The 22,063-nt window shown below is 38.4% G+C and overlaps 1 protein-coding gene across 15 annotated transcripts in view; it reads left to right on the forward strand.

The window, feature by feature from the left end:
* Positions 1-22,063, forward strand: part of DOCK3 (dedicator of cytokinesis 3) — a 657,203-nt gene that overhangs the window by 436,631 nt on the left and 198,509 nt on the right. For all 15 annotated transcript variants that reach the window (XM_058288315.2, XM_058288314.1, XM_058288308.2 and 12 more), the window contains exons 10-12: positions 158-239; positions 14,448-14,508; positions 15,705-15,852. In XM_058288315.2, coding sequence (XP_058144298.1) covers positions 158-239; positions 14,448-14,508; positions 15,705-15,852 — 291 coding nt within the window. The remainder of the gene's footprint in view (positions 1-157; positions 240-14,447; positions 14,509-15,704; positions 15,853-22,063) is intronic.

A 22,063-nucleotide genomic window follows, 5' to 3' on the forward strand; every position in this document is an offset into this window, starting at 1 on the left:
TGGCATGAAAGATAGGGTGTCCTGCCACTAGACATATGCTTTTGGCCTTGCCTGTCATTGCAAGCAGTTCTGTAAGTGTTTCTATATATATGCCCATTTTATTTATTCGGAGTGTGTGGTCCCTTATATTTCTCTGTCTCTCTCTCCTACATTTTAGTGAGCGGTTTCTGGTGAGACTGAACAAGAATGGTGGGCCAAGGAACCCAGAGAAGATAGAACGAATGTGTGCCCTTTTTACAGTATGTGCAAATTCTCTTTCCCTTCTCTGCTGTTGACTCTAACCAAAGGCCTGCTGTGTGGATATTGTCACCTTGGCAATGAGCATTTATTCTTATTTTCCCACACACTGGGAAGAATAGGACTTGATTTATGTTTCTATCAGGCTTTAATGAAATATTTTTAAAAAACTGAAAATCGCCTGCACTTCTTAATTGATTTTTAATTAAAGAAATATAATGAAGTACCTTTTACTAATATAGATTTTATTAAATATTTCATGTCGTAAACACTTAAAATCTGAGAAAAGTCTTTCTTCCTATTTTTATCCAAGGTCACTGGGAATTATAGTTTCTCTTAGAGGCATCCACTAAATGTACAGCTTTGCAGTTTCTAAATAATTTGTCTCTTCTAAATAACACATGGAGGGTCTTTTCCTCATGAGAACTCTAATTTATTTTTTTCGCATATGATTGCTGTCATTCATGGTCTCTGATTTCATGGACCCACCAGCTTAGAGATGTTGGTAATCTGCTTTTTTGATAGTGCTAACCCTCACAATAACTATATTGCTGTGTATTCTTCAAGAAGATTCTGGTTTTATTATTTTTTTACCCAATAAAAACACTAGCTGCCCAAATTTATTTACTTACTTGAGTTACTTTATTTATTGAATAAGAAAAACAAGTTTGCATTTTGACTACCATGAATTCTTTGATCTGCATCATTGATAACTGAGATATATCAGAATCCATTCACTGCAGGGAGTTCTGATGGTTTCACAGTGCTACTGCCCTTGTGTGTGGTACATGATTGACAGCTGCCGGTGAGATGTCTTGAAGTTTATAGTGTGTCTCTTAAGCACAAATTGGGATTTATCTGGGGAGCTGATAAATCTATGATAATACAGAGTCAGAAAACAACGTTCACAGGAATCGTTTTTATTGAAAATGTCCCAGATGTCTAGAAAGATTAATTTATAAATCTAGTTAAGCTAAAATGATGTGTTTCTGAGCATATTCAAGGCTTAGGAGATAATGCAGGAAGAAAAGACAGGAAAAGCAGACCCATGAATATAGGTAAGGAAATTGAGATGCTTTTGTCTAGGGAGAGAAAATATTCTTTTCAATTGGGAAAGAACAGGGGAAAGAAGTTAATGCAATTTAGGTTAGAATATTAGAGGAGAGCTTCTGAAATAAGAGTACCTGATCCCTTAGGTGGTTCTCTCGGAAAGCTGTGGGGCCTCCGTTCTGAACAGAATTCGAAAAAGATGACACACCAATTTGTCTACAATGATTAGTGAATCCAGTGACCTTAGGAAGTTTCTAGATTCTGATTCTCTAATATTATCTGGTGAAACAGCAAGAGAAATCATTGATACCTTTTTTTCTTGGCATTGTGGAAATAGAGCTGCATGTGTGTACTGTCCTTGAATGTGATGAGTGCAGTCCTTGTCTCTTGAAAAGTTAGCTTACTTATGATAGGTATTTGTAATTACCATAAATAAATTATTTTATTTAGCAGCATTTTCATTATATGGGCTCAGAGGCCTAAATTATAGCTCTAGATTTATAAATTAAAGGTGCATATAACACTTAGGATGTGGGAAGGCACAAAGCTGCTAAATATACTACTGCCTTAGCTCCCTTTGCACAATAGCACTGGATATTTATTAAAAGGTGTCAAATATGATTTGAGGAATTTTTTACAAAGCACATGAGATTTTTGTATAGGATTATCTTAGCCAGGATTTACATGTTTTACTTTATAAAATTATATGAAATATATGAAACAATTTTGATGAAATCTGTTTTCTCCTTAAAACTTCAGGTTTCTCTTGTGGTTTAAAGGAATTTTTCAGACTGGCAGATGTGCTACAGAGTCTCAGAGTAAATCTAAGAAAATTCATCCACCACAATGGTTAATGTTACCCTGTTAGCTTACTTTAGCATTGGCTGTGGGGGACCTTACACACTGAGCAGTTTGCAGGACTTTTTGCCCAGCAGACTTCAGAGCCAGTTTGCAGTCACAATAACCCTAGGGGTATCCATTGCACAACCCTATTGTCTGTGAAGCCTTTTTCCCCCTGACCTTGTTAATTTCTAGGACTCTGTTTTAAAGGAAGAATTCTATCCAAGAGGGAGGTGTTTCATACTTAGGTGAATGTCCAATACAGTGAGGATTTTGATAACTTTCATGATAAATAATGGCTGTGCGTACACGCATGTAAGAGCATGTATGTGAGTATTGGCTCATTACTAGATCCCCAATGCCTCCACCATAACTGGCAAATATGAAGGTCTCAATAATTATTTGTTACCTAGATAAACGACTATATACCTATTTACTATGATATTTGAATGACCAACTCAGAAAATGAACTTGCATTGTTTTCCTTGTATCAATTGGAGTTTATTTTCTACATTTATTTATACTCTTCTAAAGACATTCCAAAATAGGGTTTTAGGTAGTGATTTCTTGGAGTTAAGAATTGAATTTGATTATTACTGTAATGATATCATGTGTTTAAATATTGCTAACTTTTCTGTAGCTTAAGAACAAATAAATTGACTTATTTTATATTTGTAAATTATTTTATCCCTACAATAAGATTATAGCTCAGGAATAGGGAACTTTTCATGTTTCAAGTGGAACCATCAGTATTTGAGCCTAAAATGCTATATGTTGATCACTATTCTCACTTGCCTCTCTGCCTCCATGTACCTGTGAAGTAGCTTTGTAGTTATATAGGATTGGAGGGTTTGGTCCAGTCAGTAAATCTAATTACTTCCATGTAGTTATACTCACTAGATGAATGGTGGGTGAGTCACACCTTTTCCTACCTTGATTTTATAGGTCTTGTTAGTGTTTAAATATTGATAACCACACTTGGTATTTAGCCTTGAAGAGCATATTTTTAATAACTCTATGTTAACTGTCTTTGCCATGCACTTATTTTTAATGAGATAGCTCTTACATCCAAATTTTACGTTGAAATTAATGGAACTCACAAAAGGAAATTTTATTTAAAATGTTTTTTGTGTTAATTATTGCCCTATTTTTATTGATCTCAAATAATTGCAACTGAGATTTCTGAGTACCATGTAAAACATGGTCAGCAAGAGCCCCTACCCAGCCACTTATAAAATACCATAAATTTGATCTAAGACATCTTCCTTTTATTCACTCAGCCAGAGCCAAGAGAAAAGTCCAGTACTCTTGTATACAGCCCATCTGGACAGTGTTTGGTCATCTTTGATAACTAGCTTTTTATTTTCTAGGTATTTGGGGTTAATAATTATCCTAGTCATTTCATAGTTTGGATTACTACAATCCAAGCTACATAGAATGAACTACTACACTTTTAAATGTGTCAAACATTTTTATATCTTTCAATTATAAATGTTTCAATTTTAAAAAGTAGATTAAAAATAGTAATCTGTTTTTCATGTACGTTATTTAATAACCATCTTCATAACTATAAAAATGCAGTGCTATTTTGAGAATAAAGTGTAAAATTCCATTTTTAAATTAAAAGAATTAGTGAATGGAGTCTAAAATAACATATATCTCTTTTCAATATCAAACACAACTTAAAAATGTATCTTTAGGGAAGCAGACTTGGCCCAGTGGATAGGGCGTCCACCTACCACATGAGAGGTCCAGGGTTCAAACCCTGGGCCTCCTTGACCCACATGGAGCTGGCCCATGTGCTGTGCTGATGTGTGCAAGGAGTGCCCTGCCACGCAGGGGTGTCCCCCGCGTAGGGGAGCCCCACGCGCAAGTAGTGTGCCCCGTAAGGAGAGCCGCCCAGCAGGAAAGAAAAGTGCAGCCTGCCCAAGAATGGTGCCACACCCAAGGAGAGCGGACACAACAAGGTGACACAACAAAAAGAAACACAGATTCCCAGTGCCGCTGATAAGGATAGAAGTGGTCACAGAAGAACACCAGCGAATGGACACAAGAGAGCAGACAACTGGGGAGGGGGAGGTAGGGAATGAAGAGAAATAAGTAAAATATAAACCTTTTTTTAAAAAAAGTATCTTTGGGGAAGCTTCCTGGACCAAAACAGCAGTATAAGATGCTCCAGTGTACCATTCCCCCAGAGAATTTTTGAACAACTAGCATAAACTGGCAGAGCCATCTGCCTTAAAACTACAGAAAATATTTAAAGGATTTCTAGCTGAGTACCAAATCAAGAAAATGCAGCTTTAAAAACAATATGAGAGGGAAGTGGATGTGACTAAAGCAATTGAGCTCCCATCTATGATATCAAACCCGGGGTTTGACTCCTGGGGCCTCCTGGTGAAGGGAAGCTGACGTGCACCGTGTTGAGCTGGCACAGCAAGATGGTGCAACAAAGGGAGATGCAAGGAAGAAACAGTGAGAGATGCAACAGATCAAGGAGATGAGGTAACTCAAGCAATTGAATGCATCTCTTCCATACTGGAGGTCCCAGGATTGGTTCCTGTTCCTCCTAAAGAGAAAAAGATGAGAAGAAAAAAGGCAAAAAGATACAGAAAGAACACACAACAAATGGACACAGAGATCAGACCAAGGAGTGCAAACAATGGGACGGAGGGGGGCGAGGCGGATAAAAAAATAAAAACAGTAGGAGAAGCTCATCGTACCCTTTTTTTTTTTTTCTCCCACCCATATTTTTTTTTCTATTGACTTTGTAATAATATTACATTAAAAATATATATGTGAGGTCCCATTCAACCCCACCCCCCCACCCCACCTCTCCCCCCCCCCAGCAACACTCGTTCCCATCATCATGACACATCCATTGGATTTGGTAAGTACATCTTTGGGCACCTCTGCACCTCATAGTCAATGGTCCACATCGTACCCTTTCTGGCCCTTTTCCCTCACCAGCATGGTATGGAGCCAAGCTGTGCTCCCATTGTGGGTCCCTGTGGGAAATGACCATGCAATCAGCAGCTTGTGGCATCTAAAGCAGTGTAAGAAATGATGAAGTAAAAGCTGCCTAGGGCTAAGGATTACCTGCTTTAGGTCATAAAGTAGAAACCCAGGATGGGGAGAAAGTCTGTTTCATAGGGAGTAGACAGGGCATTCAAATTGCTGTATATGTGGGAATTCTTAAGACCATCTGCAAGCACAAGCCCAAGAGAAGACACAGGCTCAGAAAAGATGGAAAGGTTGTTAACTTTGTGTTCACTTTGGACTGAGCTTCTTCATGGGAGGATTAAACTCTGAAGAAGAGCACCAGCAAAATTTGCAGACTGTGAAAGGTGTTTTTTGCATTGAACTGTCTATTTTTTGTTAACTCCTGACACTGAAGGAAATCTATCTCAAATCATTAGCTGGATACACATTTAAGGAACAAACAACTAGGGGGCTAAAACTCAGAATTAACACTTTATGTATTAAAATGAAATGTATAGTATGCAACAAAATATTACAAGACAAAGAAACAGGAAATGATGGCCCATCTAAAGGAACAAGATAAAAACCCAGAAATCATCCTTAGAGAAAACCATTCTTTGGACATACTGGACAAAGATTTCAGAAAAATGATCCTCATTATACTCAAGGAAATAAAGGAAAACACAGAGAAAGAATTAAAGGATATCAGAAAAACAATTAACAAACATTATGAGACTCTTAATGAAGAGATAAAAATATTTTAAAAGGACCCAAACAGAAAGACTAGAGTTGATAACCACAATAACTGAAGTGCAAAATTACCTAAAGGGTTTCAACGGAGTATTGGAGTTGACAGAAGAGAGAATCAATGAATTCAAAGATGAGACAATTGAAGTAATTCAGACTGAGGAGCAGAAAGAAAAAAATATTTCAAGAAGTGAGCAGAACCTAAGAGCTCTGTGGGACACCATCAAGCATAACAATACATACAATATGAGAGTTCCAGGAGGAGAAGAAACAAAGAAACAGAATAGATAGTCAAAGAAATAATAGCAGAAAACTTCCCAGATTTTTTTTTCTTTTTTTTTTTTATTGACTTTGTAATAATATTACATCAAAAATATATATGTGAGGTCCCATTCAACCCCGCTCCCCCACCCCCCCTCTCCCCCCCCAACAACACTCGTTCCCATCATCATGACACATCCATTGGATTTGGTAAGTACATCTTTGGGCACCTCTGCACCTCATAGTCAATGGTCCACATCATGGCCCATACTCTCCCCCATTCCATCCAGTGGGCCCTGTGAGGATTTACAATGTCCGGTGATTGCCTCTGAAGCACCATCCAGGGCAGCTCCATGTCCCAAAGACACCTCCACCTCTCATCTCTTCCTGCCTTTCCCCATACCCATCGTCCACCATGTCCACTTTTCTCAATCCAATACCACCTCTTCTATGTGGACATTGGATTGGTTGTGTCCATTGCACCTCTATGTCAAGAGGAGGCTCAAATTCCACATGGATGCTGGATGCAATCCTCCCATTTTCAGTTGTAATCACTCTAGGCTCCATGGTGTGGTGATTGTCCTTCTTCAACTCCATCTTAGCTGAGTGCGGTAAGTCCAATACATCAGATTGTAGGTGCTGGAGTCTGTTGAGGATCAGGACCTGGGTATCACATTGTCAGTCCAGAGATTCAAATCCCCTAAATATATCTTAAATCCCAACGTTAACTGCACCTCCAGCACATTAGCATGAAAGTCTTATGAAGGGAGATCCCATCTGAGTCCAGATTCATCACACATAAACACCATTTCCAAAGAGGGGCCATCTGCCCTGGTAGTTAACCCCATCGGCCATGGCCATAACTCTCATACTTCCCAGATTTAATGAAAAATATGAACATGCAATCTTGTTGATTGACAAGATGGTGAATCAACCCAAAAAGGATAAACTTAAAGAGAACCATGCTCAGCAATGTTGTAAAACCATCAAGTGGCGACAGCAAGATTCTTTTGAAAGCTGCAAGAGAAAAACAAGCTATCCTCAATGAGATTAAGTGCCAATTTCTGGAAAATCATGGAGGCAAGAAGACACTGATTAAAAATATTTAAAACGCTGGAAAAAATTGCCAACTAAGAATTTTATATCTGATGACACTTTCAAAAATGAGGGTGAGATTATAGCATTTGCATGTAAACCAAAGCTGAGAGAGTCTACTCTGCCAGACCTGCCCTGTAAACAATGCTAAATGGATTTCTTCAGACTGAAAGGAAAGGACACTAGATATTGGATCAGGTGGCATAAGAAATAAAGATCTCCAGTAAAGTTCTAAAATTCAAATGCATAAAAAGTAATGATAAGGGAAGTGGATGTGGCTCAAGTGGTTGAGCTCCTGCCTACCACATGGGAGGTCCTGCGTTTGGTTCCTGGTGCCTCCTAAAGGAGAAGAGCAAGACAGTGAGCTGCCATGACAGGCTGGTGCAGCAAGCTGACACAACAAGATGATGCAACAAGAGACACAAGAAGGAAAACATAATGAGAGACACAACAAAGCAGGGAGTAGAGGTGGCTCAAGCAATTAGTTGCCTCCCTCCCACATGGGGTCCTGGGTTTGGTTGCCATTGTCTTCTAGATGAGCACATAGCACACACACAACAAGTGTGAACAGTGGGCAGGGGGAGAAATAAATAAAATCTTTTTAAAAAAGTAATGATGAAACTGTGGTTTTGGACATACAATGTTAAAGATATAATTTGTAACAAGTACAACAAAAGGGGGGGACAGATGAGTGTACAAACAATATATGTGTATGCTATTGAAGTTAAGTTGTTATCAAATCAAACATGACTAGATTTTGGAATGTTACAGATTTAGGATGTTAAATTTTAGCCCCAGGATAACCTCAGAGAAAATATATGAAAAAAAAAATGAGAAGGGACTCAAAACATTACAGTACAAATATTTAAATAAATATGAAAGTGGGCATTAATGGAAGAACTGAGAGGGAAAAAAGGTAAAAGATTTACAAAGACCTAATAGCAAAGTGGCATAATAATGCCCTGCTTTATTACCATGTACTTTATTTAATTTATTTTTTTTAAAGATTTATTTATTTCTCTCCCCTTCTCCCTGTTGTCTGCTTTCTGTGTCCATTTGCCATGTGTTCTTCTGTGTCCACTTGCATTCTCCATGGCACCAGAAATCTGTGTCTCTTTTTGTTGTGTCATCTTACTGCATCAGCTCTCTGTGTGTGTGGCGCCACTCCAGGGTGAGCTGCACTTCTGTCACATGGGGTGGCTCTCCTTACGGGGCGCACTCCTTGCACATCGGGCACCCCTAGGTGGGGGACACCCATGCGTATCATGGCACTCCTTGCGCGCAGCAGCACTGCGTGTGGGCCACCTCGCCACATGGGTCAGGAGGCCCTAGGGATTGAAACTGGACCCTCCGTATGGTAGGCGGATGCTCTGTTAGTTGAGCCATGTCCGCTTCCCACCGTGTACTTTAAATAAATAAATGGTTTGGGAGTTGAGGTGGCTCAAATGATTGAGCACCTCTCTCCCACATGGGAGTTCCTGGGTTTGGTTCCCAGTAGCTCCTAAAAAGAAGATGAGCAGACAGCAAGTGCAAACAATGAAGGGAGGGGAATAAGTAAATAAAACAAATCTTTTTTTAAAATGTAAATGGATTAAACTCTCTTCTCAAAAGTCAGAGGTTGGCAGCATGGATAAAAAAGAATGGCCCAACTATATACTATATACAAGACACTCACCTTAAATTTAAGGACACAAGTAGGTTGATAGTGAAAGGATGGAAAAAATATATACCATGCAAATAGTAACCAAAAGACAGCTGGGGTTTATTTTATCTGATCCTTATATCAGATAAAATAGACTTTAAATTAAAAAGTATTATGAGGGGCAAAGAAACTGATTATGTACTTATGCAAGGGGTCAATTCCGCAAGAAGACAATAATTATAAATATGTATACACCTAATGGCAGAACAGCAAAAATGTACCAAGCAAATATTGACAGTTGAAGGGAGAAATAGAAGGTACAAAATTATAATAGGCCACTTCAATAGACCACTTTCAGTAATGGATAGAACATCTAGACAGAAGATCAATAATGAAATATAAGACTTGAATGATACTATAAACCAACTAGACTAATACACACATAGACCACTTCACCCTGACAGCATCAGAATATGCTTTCTTCTCTAGTGCACATGGATCATTCTCCAGGATAGACCAGATGTTAGGTCACAAAACAAGTCTCAATGAATTTAAAAATACTGAAGTCATACAGTGTATCTACTCCAAACAAAATTGAATGAAGCTAACAATAACAAAGGGAGAACTGGAAAATTCACAAATACATGGAAATTAAGCACCACACACTTAAACATAATCTGTGAAACAAGAAATCAAAAGGTATATCAGAAAATATCTTGAGGCAAGTGAAAATGAAACACAACATACCAAACTTTGGGGAATTCAGCAAAGGCAGTGCTGAGAGGGAAATTTATACCTCTGAATGCCTACATTAAAAAAGAAGATGGGCGACGGACTTGGCCCAGTGGTTAGGGCATCCGTCTACCACATGGGGGATCCATGGTTCAAACCCCGGGCCTCCTTGACCCGTGTGCAGCTGGCCCATGCTCAGTGCTGATGCGCACAAGGAGTGCTGTGCCACGCAGGGGTGTCCCCCGCATAGGGGAGCCCCACGCGCAAGGAGTGCGCCCCATAAGGAGAGCCGCCCAGCACGAAAGAAAGTGCAGCCTGCCCAGGAATGGTGCCACATGAACGGAGAGCTGACACAGCAAGATAACTCAACAAAAAGAAACACAGATTCCCATGCCACTGACAACAAGAGAAGCAGACAAAGAAGATGCAGCAAATAGACACAGAGAACAGACAACCAGGGTGGCAGGGGGGAGGGGAGAGAAATAAATAAATAAATAAGGAAACAGACTTGGCCCAGTGGTTAGGGCATCCGTCTACCACATGGGAGGTCCAAGGTTCATACCCCGGGCCTCCTTGACCTGTGTGGAGCTGGCCCATGCGCAATGCTGATGCGCACAAGGAGTGCCCTGCCACGCAGGGGTGTCCCCCGCATAGGGGAGCCCCATGCGCAAGGAGTGCACCCATAAGGAGAGCCGCCCAGCATGAAAGAGAGTGCAGCCTGCCCAGGAATGGCGCCGCCCACACTTACCGTGCCGCTGAGGACAACAGAAGCGGACAAAGAAACAAGACGCAGCAAATAGACACAGAGAACAGACAACCAGGGGAGGGAGGGAATTAATAAATAAATAAATCTTTTAAAAATAAATAAATAAATGAATGAATATAAGTTGGTATCTCTGGATTTACAAAGGTATTTTTTACTAATTTATTACAGAAGTTGTATGTTTAGAGAAAAATCATGCAAAAAATAGACCTTCCATACACCATACTCAAACATAAAATTTTCTATATTACACTTGGCATTACTGTGTTACCTTTGTTACAAATGATGAAACAATATTATTATAATTATACTATTTATACATCATTTACAATAGGGTTAACAGTTTAAATTGTACAGTTCTATGTTCCTTTCTTTTTTTTAAGATTTTAAAAAGTTTATCCCCCCCCTTTCCCCCAGATGGTTCTTTGAATATTAATTAATGTCGTATACCACATTAATAGAATGAAGCCACCATCACCCTCATACCAAAACCATGTAAAGATACTACAAGACAAGAAAATTATAGGACAATATCCCTATGAATAGAGAGGCAAAGATCCTCAACAATATACTAGCAGACCTAATCGAACATCATGTTAAAAGAATTCTACACCACGATCAAGAGGGATTTATCTCTAGTACTCAAGGGTGGTTCAACATATGAATATTAATTAATGTCATATACCACATTAATAGAATGAAGAGGGAAACCCATGTAATCATCTTGATGCATAAAAGGCACTTGACTAAATCCAGCATGTGATAAGAACACTCAGAAACCTAACAATAGAAGGAAACTTATTTAATATGATAAAGAGTATATATGGGGAAGTGGATATGTGGCTCAACTGATAAAGTGTTCCCCTACCATATAGGAGGTCCAGGGTTCAAACCCAGGGCCTCCTGGCCATGTAGCAAGCTGGCCCACACACAGTGCTGCCACACGCAAGGAGGGCCATGCCATGCAGGGGTGTCCCCCGCATGGGGGAGCCCCCCCGCAAAAGGAGTACGCACCACAAGGAGAGCCACCCCGCGTGAAAAAAAGCACAGCCTGCCCAGGAGTGGCACTGCACCCACAAAGAGCTGACGCAGCAAGGTGATGCAACAAAAAGAGACACAGATTCCTGGTGCCACTGAGAATGCAAGCAGGTGCAAGAACACACAGCAAATGGACACCAGAGAGCAGACGACAGGGGTGGGGGGAAAAGGGAGAGAAATAAATCAAATAAATCTTAAAAAAAAAAAAAGTCTATATGAAAACCTCACTGCTAACATACTGAAATCTTTCCTGTAAGATCATGAATAAGACAAGATTGCCTACTGTCACCACTGTTACTCAACATTGTAATTCTTGCCAGAGCAGTTAGGCAAGAAAAGGAAATAAAAGGCATCCAAACTGGAATGGAGGAAGTTAAAATGTCCCTATTTACAGATGATATAATCCTATATATAGAAAATCCTGAAAAATCCACCAGAAAGTTCCTAGAGCTAATAAATGAGTTCAGCAAAGTGGCAGGGTACATTAGCACTCAAAAGTTGGTAGTGTTTTTATATACTGGTAATGAATAATCTGAAGAGGAATTCAAGAAACAAATACCATGTATAGTAGTAACCAAAAGAATAAAATACCTAGGAATAAATTTTACCAAGGATATAAAAGATTTATACCCAAAAAAACTACAAAACAGTGCTAAAAGAAATCAAAGAGGACTTAAATAAATAGAGGGGCATTCAGTGTTCATGGATTAAAAGAGAAATATTGTTCAAATATTGTCTACTCAAGCAATTTACAGATTCAGCACAATCTCAAACCAAATTCCAGCCGCCGCCTTTGCAGAAGAGGAAAAACCAATCATCAGATTTATATAGATGTGTAAGGGCCCTGACTAGCCAAAGCCATCTTGAAAAAGGAAAACATAGTTGGGAGACTCACACTTCCCAATTTTTAAACTTATTACAAAGCTACAGTAATCAAAACAGTGTGGTCCTGACACAAGGATAGATACAAAGAATGATGGAATAGAATTGACAGCTAAGAAATCAACCTTCCCATCTATGGCCATTAATTTTTGACAAAGGTACCAAAACCACTCAATTGGGAAAGACTAGTCTTGTCAACAAATGGTGCTGAAAAAACTGTATATCCATATATAATAGCATGAAGGAGGACCCTTAACTCACACCACCTACAAAAATTAATTCACAGTGAATGAAAAACCTAAATATAAGGGGAAAAAACTATAAAACTCCTAGAAGAAAACATAGGAAAGCATCTTTAGGACCTTGTGTTAGATGGTGGTATCTTAGACTTTACACTGAAAGCACAAGCAACCAAACAAAAACGGAGATAAATGGGACTTCATGAAAATTAAAAACTTGTGGGAAGTAAATGTGTCTCAACTCATAGAGTATCTGCCTCGGGGAACGGATGTGGCTCAGGTCACTGGGCACTCGCTTCTCATTTGGGAGGCCCCACGTTTGGTTCCCAGTGCTTCCTGGAGGAGGCAAGCAAACAATGAGCAGACAGACCAAAGAACCATCTGGGGGAAAGGGGGGTGATAAACTTTTTAAAATCTTAAAAAAAAGAAAGGAACATAGAACTGTACAATTTAAACTGTTAACCCTATTGTAAATGATGTATAAATAGTATAATTATAATAATATTGTTTCATCATTTGTAACAAAGGTAACACAGTAATGCCAAGTGTCAGTAATACAGAAAATTTTATGTTTGAGTGTGGTATATGGAAGGTCTACTTTTTGCATGATTTTTCTCTAAACATACAACTTCTGTAATAAATTAGTAAAAAATACCTTTGTAAATCCAGAGATACCAACTTATATACAGTTATTTTTAAACCTACTTTATTGTAAGCATATTCATTATTTTATTAAGAACTTGGCAGAATATTATATCAATTGAGAATCTAAAAGCTTGTTTCACAATTACTTACATATTACTTTTTAAAGTCTCTTTTTTATTTTGTATGTTCAGGACCAGTCATTGAGGCAAGACTGGGGCTAGGATGAGCCAAGCAAGACAGAGAAAACTGAGTATGAATACGTCCTTAAATTTTATGTCCTAGGTTCCTTGCTTGCCATGCCCTAATAACAGGTATAAAAATAAAACAAAGACAGGAATTGTGGTTCTCAAAGGTCACCCAAATCATGACTGCCTCTTGATTGCCCCTTTTCCTTCCTTTACTCAATAGAGGCAAGCATCTGGGACCATCAGACATAAAAGATGGGAAATAAATGAGATATGGAAATTCTTTCCTAGAAACTAAAGGGAAATCATGGGATGCTGTCCCATTTGGAACAGAAAATACTCTATCAACAATCTTCACTAATTCATAGTAATAAGTGGGGGGTGCTAGTTGATGGCCTGATGAAAAGTCTGAAATAAAATATATATTTAAGAAAATTTAACTACTGCAAGTAAAATTCATTAAATTATAGATATAAATATTTTATTTCAAAATGTGTTCTAAACAAATCTGATGGTAGATCAGATTCATTTATTGATAAGTAGGCCCCTAAAAGTTTCTATGTAAAATTATTTTCAGCTTTATATTTTAATACAAATGGAGATCAAATTTTTTAGTTTTCACTAAGCCCAAAATAATCTCCTTTCAAGGGAATAGGCTTAGTATGCAATAATTGTTTGTAGATGGGGAAATAAATGTAAAATAAGTAGAGAATAAATATTTAGAATAAAAGTAATTAATCAGTTGCTTAGTGTTTTCCCATTTTTCTGCATCGTTAGAAAATGTTTTCAAGTGGTCTTAAGGGTCAATATGAGATAAACCCATATCAAGAAGATTTCTAATATGAGAATGCTTCTAGTATTTGATTTGTTAACTGGTCTAAATAAGGCTGGAAAATATTGTCAAGAAAATGAATTTCTAAAAACTTATATCCAAACTTCCACTGCGGAAGTTTGATAAACACTATAATGCAATGTACTTTAGTCCCCCTTTCCTCACTTATAACACATGCTAAAGGTACCAAAAGCAAACCATTAATAGGTTCAAACTAAATTTTTAATTTCTTGTGTGTGTATTCATTGCCTTAATTTACTTACCTTTTCTCTTTTCTTAGGATCTGAGCAGCAAAGATATGAAGAGAGACTTATATATAGTTGCCCATGTTATCCGAATAGGTACTGTCTACCTTATCCATTCACATGAGTAAGACCAGCCCAACCTGAAATACATGTCTCCTATTCATGAGCTTCGCCTTCTCCCAACTCTTATCTGTTATTTCAGGTCCCAGGATCAGAGTCCAGTTTGGATTGTCTCTCTAGCTCAGCTACTGTGTTATAATAGCTAGGTTTGATATAAATGAATGCATTTTTTTCTCACTTGAAACATTCTCCTCCCTTTTGGTTTTGAACCCAGACTATTTCAAGTGGTCTGCTTTTTTACATTCTCTACATCACTATGCCCTGCCCCTATATAAACCTTCCCCTCCATATTTTATAGCAGATTGCCAAGGAAGCCAGTTTAGCAGGTGGTGAATGGCCCTTGCTGTGATATATATCCAAAATTATATATCCATGATATTTTCCCCCCAATTAGAGATACTATCCAGTATCCACTTACTCTAGTAGATGGATGGCCTCTCACCTCTACCTCACCCAAGATGAAGAAAGTGACATGTGCCACTGTCCTGTGGTTGATTTACCCAGCCTTTACTTCAAGTTTATGACCTATTTTGAGGGCTGTGAGTAACCAAGCCTTCCTTTACAGGCTTCGATTCTGAAATATCTTGTGCATTTTTTCAAGGAATATTTTTAATCCCTTGCTAACGAAACAACTTTTTTGCTATAGTTAATAATGCATTTGTTAAGGTTCTAGTTTTGCTTGTTTGCAAGTCTCCTTGCCCCTGCAGGTATGGCCTTTGGGGAATTGGAAAAATTCTTTCTGATATTGCTCTTGCTCCTTTAATAGTTTAGGAGCAGGTCTGGCATCCGAATTTGGTTGGGGAATGCGTTGTCATCCTTCTCTGTGCATATATAGTTTATATCTGGCAGCAAAAATAATAAATTTTGAATCCTTAATATGTCTTTCAAGTTTAAATCCCTTAGCACACTGATTATTTTTGGAGAAATTCATAAAATATACTGATTTACTCTCAAGTGATTAATTAATAAATGAACTGTTGATGTTGGTTTGGTGATAGGCAATAAAGGTGACTGATGTGGGGTAGAGGAAAATCCTTCATCCCTCGAGCCTTAGTCTTCTAAATTACCAGATCTCCAAGGTGTCTGTAGCTCTGGCATTCTTGGATGACAATCAAGGTATGCTTGAGAGGACCATGGAGTTCTCAGTCTGACTGGTTTCTTCTGTGCTTCAGGCCGGATGCTCCTGAATGACTCAAAGAAGGGCCCTGCCCACTTGCACTACCGGCGACCATATGGCTGTGCAGTTCTAAGCATCCTAGATGTCCTCCAGTCACTCACTGAATTAAAAGAAGAAAAGGATTTTGTTCTTAAGGTGTACACGTAAGTAACTGATGTTGGAAATATTCATGATTTGCAACATAAGACATCCCAGCACGGCCCTTAAGAATAGCATTTGTCAAGCCTTGCAGTGTATACTAAATCAGCAAGATATAGAATAGGGAGTTTTCTGGAAATGCAGAGGTTTTGATCTAAGGTTTGGGATGGGACCCAGACAGCTGTATTTTTAATAAGCTTCCCAGGAGATTCTGAAATAGCTGAATTTGGAACCCTCTTTAGTAAAGATAAAGATCAATACTAAGTTTATTTTTCTCTGCAGGACTAATCAACCTTTTATACCTTTGCAGAAAAGCCAATAATGTAATTGCTCATGTGTCTTTGATATGAAAGGGTCTTTGATATTAAAAGGGCCTTACAGCTATTATAACTGAGCTGGTTACTGGTACAGATTGTTCAAAGAATGACCATGAATCAGGTTGTCCTGTCTTTGAAGAAAAATCAGTTTTTCTGAGGAGCTGAGGTCTCAGTATTCACTTTGTAAGTTACATCCAACCAGACATGCGTTATTTTTAGTGTTTTTCAGCCAGGGGATCTGCCTTACGTCTCCTCCTGGCTCTAGTTAAGCAATCGAAAAAACAGAATAAAGAAAAGAAACATGGAGTCCAGGTATATAGCTTGTCTTTGCTTATAGAAACTTAGGCTCAAATAATAGTGATAAAAATGATGAGTGGTCAATTTAATGTGTTTTTTAAAAAAGGAAGTGTATTTCTAACTCTGAGAATTAAAAAATAATGTCCTTTTCAGTTTTCACTCATTACTGTTCTTTCAAATTATTTCTAATAAAACTGCTAATTATCATATTAGTATATCTCCACCGTAATATTTTCTGAATTATCTGTTGTTCTGCCTGACCCAGACATAAAATGAACATAATTCACAATTATACTTAATTTGAGCCTTTACATAATTAACTATATTTGCTTAATTTTAGAATAAAAGCCCAGCTCTCTTTACGTATTTTGCTTAAGCTCTTTTCTGTTCAGATTTGCATACTTTATGAAATGAGGAGTTTCCTTAGCAGTAGTAACTTAAAAAGAAAATTTTGGCTATATATTTTCTTCCTTCCATGCATCAATCACCTACTTTCTCCTCTACCAAATCTTCTCATTTATGGGTGGTAGAACCTGCTTATTGATATGCCCTCTTTCCTTTGGAAAGGAAAATCCAAAATCCAAATTTATCATTGTCATCATCTTATTCTACTCTGTCCCTTCAAGGGATTTATGGATAGCGCTCCAGAAATATATCTCTTTTCGTGTAACAGTTGCTGCTCAGTTTAATACATAGTCTCATTGCAGATCAGGATTTGCACAGCATCCCTCTTGAAATCATTCTGTCAGGCTTAATTGGCCTAATTGCTTCTAAAACAACAGCTTTCAGTAACAACTTGTCACTTTGCAAGAAGTGGTATTCGTGTATAGATTTTTCTTAGCCTTTTCCTACAGGCTGTGTCTAATATATCATTTCTAAAAAGCTGAAGAAAGATATTTTTACAGAAAATATAGTTTAAAAGTTTTTTGAAGATGAATAGGGTTAAAATGTAGAACAATTTTTTCACCTGAAATGTTAACAGACTTTCGAACAGATTCTCAAATGCATATTTGTGAAATTGATTTTGTGTGTATTATGGAATGTGTATAGGCATTTAAATCCACATCAGCACAGTGGTTTCAGCCCTCAGGAGAAGCAGTATGTTCCAGTGAGTTTCAGGGGATATGTTTGTTGGTTGATTGAATCAGAAGCTTAAGGATTTACTAATTGCAACTAATAGTACTTTAGTTTTTGTTGAGAACAGGATTTTGTGAGGATTAAAAACTTCTTGCTCAGTTTTAATCAATAAATTGGCTAAAGATCTCATTAGCTTATGACATTCTCATATTTTTTTTATTTTTATTAAAGATACATAGATCACACAAAATGATACATTAAAAAATACAAGAGGTTTCCATATACCCTACTCCCCACAACCCCCACTGCTCCCATATCGACAGCTTCTTTCATTAGCATGGTATATTCATTGCATTTAATGAGTACATTTTGGAGCATTGCTGCACAGCATGAACTATAGTTCATGTTGTACTTTACACTCTTCCCAGTCCATCCAGTGGGTCACAGCAGGACATATAATGTCCTAGTCTCATCTTTTTTTTTGTTTTTCAGAATCAGTCTTAACCAGAGCAGATTCAAACTGCTGTCTTATCTCTGCCAAGGCTATTACCCTAGCTTTATAGCTATTGTTTAATATCGTGTGTATGGGAGTCACCACATCCCTTTAAAAAATTACAAGAAGCTGAGGCATAAAAGCTAGGTGACTTTCCTAATGGTTCAAAAAGCCTTAAAATCACAAGTGCTTAACCACTATGTGCAGTTCAATCCAATAAAGATATTTCTGTTTCTTCCTGGCTAGAGGGACAAGGATCACAAATAGGCACAGTGCTTGCTGAACTTAGCACCTAGGGCATGAAAGGGGGGAGGAGAGAAGCTTCAGGAGCTAATCCAACGTGGTGGTGGTGGTGGTGTACATAAGTAATGTGTGTGACCAAATATAACATGTCTCTGAATATGTGATGACCACACCACTCTACAACCTCACAATGAAAAAAAATCTAAGAGAACACTTTTAGGCTAACCTGAATGAGGCAGATAAAGAAGTTCTTAGAGGAAAACGGACTTTGGCCCAGTGGTTAGGGCGTCCGTCTACCATATGGGAGGTCCGCGGTTCAAACCCCGGGCCTCCTCGACCCGTGTGGAGCTGGCCATGCGCAGTGCTGATGCGCGCAAGGAATGCCATGCCACGCAAGGGTGTCCCCCGCGTGGGGGAGCCCCACGCGCAAGGAGTACGCCCGTGAGGAAAGCCGCCCAGCGTGAAAAAAGAAAGTGCAGCCTGCCCAGGAATGGCGCCGCCCACACTTCCTGTGCCGCTGACGACAACAGAAGCGGACAAAGAAACAAAAGCAGACAAAGAAACAAGACGCAACAAATAGATACCAAGAACAACCAGGGGAGGGGGGGAAATTAAATAAAATAAAATAAATCTTTAAAAAAAAAAAAAAGAAGTTCTTAGAAAATTAAATTTATCATTTTGGTTTACAACATTATTTAAATAACATATTATATAAATTGCATATTACAAATTATGTACATAATCACATATCATGTAAAACTGAGAAATAATTTTTCCCCGCTCTCACATCTTGAAAAAATTTTATTCAAATTCTTCATATGCAACCATGCCATCAGATCTTTGTCATCATTAGAGCCACTTTCTGAGTCATTTAACAGTTTTTCAAGGCACACTATTTTTACTTTCATCAGGATGGTTTTGATACATCACTCTTTGAATCCTTGATGATTCAAAGGGTTCACTGAAAATTCATCTTGAGGCACAATTACATGTTTGCTTAGTGGTTGGATACTTGGTTACTGTATTTCATTTGTTCCATAGACCCTTGTTTGTAACCTCTTGATACAACCACTTACTCTGCTGCTTTTCAGGTGATTTTTAAAATACTTGTTTATAAAACATACAATTCTTGAATTTAGAAGTCACATCCCAAGAATAATTACTAAATCTATGCAGCTTTTTTTTTAATCAATTCTGTCAGATAACCTTTCTTTTTTTTTTTTCTTAGATTTACTTTATTTTCCTTTATCCCCCCCTCACCCAGATGGTTCTTTCATCTCTCTGCTCACTGTTTGCCTGCCTTCTCCAGGAGGGACCGAGAACTGAACAAGCAGGGCAACTCTCCTTGCGGGGGTGCACTCCTTGTGCGTAGGGCTCCCCTATGCGGGGAACACCCCTGCATGGCACAGCACTCCTTGCGTGCATTAGCACTGCATGTGGGCCAGCTTATCAGGAGGCCTTGGGTACTGAACCCTGGACCTCCTATATGGTAGGCGGATGCTCTATCAGTTGAGCCAAATCTGCTTCCCCAGATAACCTTTCTAAACATCTAAAACTTGCACTGAGTGAGGTCATTTCAGACTAATGCAACTTACCCAATCAGTGCTATTCTGTGCTGTGATGTTTAAAATAAAAAGATTCAGTGAATACTTTGTAATGTGAAACACTTGTAAGACTGGAAATATAAAGTGTGTCAGCATCCCTTGAAGGATAATTGGAGGGGAAATTTTAATTATATTTGGTGTAGACACTAGGCCTATTCAGATATTTCCTCAGAAATGGTTTCATAGCTACACTATCCATGAAACTGCCTTAAATTGAGGTTATTTGTTGAGGACCCATTCTTAAATGTAAGTTCTTCCTTAAATGGGTAGAATAAAGGACCACTGGACCACTCTTCTTTTGGTGCAAAGAAAGGAAGGCTCAAATTTTTATGCATAATAAACTAAGTGGAAATACTGCTTTCCACTTGATCAGATTTCTCTCTCCTCGACTAGGCCTTCCCAATTTTCCATGAATCATCATCTAACCAACACAGTTATCTGTTGTATCCATTATCAAACATTGTTCACATATGCATTATTTGAGCACCTGCACCAAATATCTGCTCAGGCCATGCAAAGAAGACTCAAATCCAATAGGTCTCAGCCCATGAAACTGCTCTGCTTTGACTAGCACTGCTCACAGTCTCCATGCATAATTAGATTTATGTGTTATTACTGCCAGAAAACAGAACTCATTAATTAATGCGCCAGAGTAAAGAAAGTCAGCTTAGGATGATTCCTGTTCTTGCAGGGGTGAGGGGCTCACAACAGGAGTCACTAATAAGGATCTATGTAGTACCACAGGAAGATTCAAATATTCTCTTCCACAGGATCTTAAAACACACCTACATCCTTTTCCTCTTCAGATCTGCTGCTCCTCCATGAAAATATGGTGGCTCAAAGAGTAGACAAACATGATGTAAATAAGTTGTCCTGCCTTCATCTAATAACTTTGTTAGCTGTCTTAAAAGGAATAGGGTAATATAAGGAAAAAAAAAAAACATCTGTATGAACTAGTGAGTCAATCAGAAATGAGGGGAAGAAATAGGGAAGCAGATGTGGCTCAACTCATAGAGTGTCCGCCTACCATATAGGAGGTCCAGGGTTTGATACCCAGGGCCTCCTGGCCTGTGTGGTGAGCTGGCCTACACATAATGTTGCCGTGCACAAGGAGTGCCCTGACATGCAGGGGTGTCCCCCGCATAGGGGAGCCCCATGCACAAGGAGTGTGCCCCACAGGGAGAACTGCCCCAAGCAAAAAGTGTGCAGCCTGCCCAGGAGTGGCAGTACACACACAGAGAACTAACTCAGCAAGATGATGCAACAAAAAAAGACAGATTCCTGGTGCCGCCTGACAAGAATGCAAGCGGACACAGAAGAACACACAGTGAGAGCAGACAACTGCGGGGGGAAAGTGGGGGCGGGAAGGGGAGAGAAATAAGTAAAAATAAATGAGGGGAAGAAATAGATTAGAGGACTGGCAGTTCATGAAATGGGGTGTACTCAAATAATGGACATGCTACATGCCATCAAAGATGGATGGGTTTCCAACTGACCTTTGGTTCTTGTTAAGTTCTGCTTTTACATTTAAACTACAAGTCTTATATAATTCCATACATAGTATCTAATAACTCCATTATTGTCACATAAACTGTCCTTGTTTTCAATACTAATGTCATTGGACATTTGTTCAGTGCTCTGTGCTCTTTAAGAGCCCCTCTGGTTATAAATTACATCGAAATCTCATGGCCATCCTGTGCACTGGTTGGGCTTCAGTATGTTATGGAGGAGGAGATGGTCATACCATGGTTAAGTTAATGACATTTCTTGGAAGAACAGGAAAAGGTAGTAATCATATTTTGATTTTAAATTAAACTTTTGTTTAACTTTAGCTAACTATTACAAATAATAAGTCAAAAATATCAACAATAAAACAAATTAGAGGTAGAAACCATATTATAGGTTTTATAGAACATGTTTGTGTTTTAACGTAAAATTTGCCATTTTAACCATTTCGAAAGTATGATTCAGTGGCATTGATTACATTCACAATGTTTACTACCATCAGCACCATCTGTTACCAAAACTTTTTCATAACCAATAACAGAAACGCTATATCCCTTAAGCAGTAACTCCTTGTCACCCCCTACCCCCAGCCCTGGTCTTTTGGTCTTTATGAATTTTCTTATTCTAGATATTTAATATAAGCAGAATCATATAATATTTGTCCTTTGGTGTCTTTCCT

This window comes from Dasypus novemcinctus, chromosome 26 (assembly GCF_030445035.2).
Source record: "Dasypus novemcinctus isolate mDasNov1 chromosome 26, mDasNov1.1.hap2, whole genome shotgun sequence".
Lineage (NCBI taxonomy): Eukaryota > Metazoa > Chordata > Mammalia > Cingulata > Dasypodidae > Dasypus > Dasypus novemcinctus.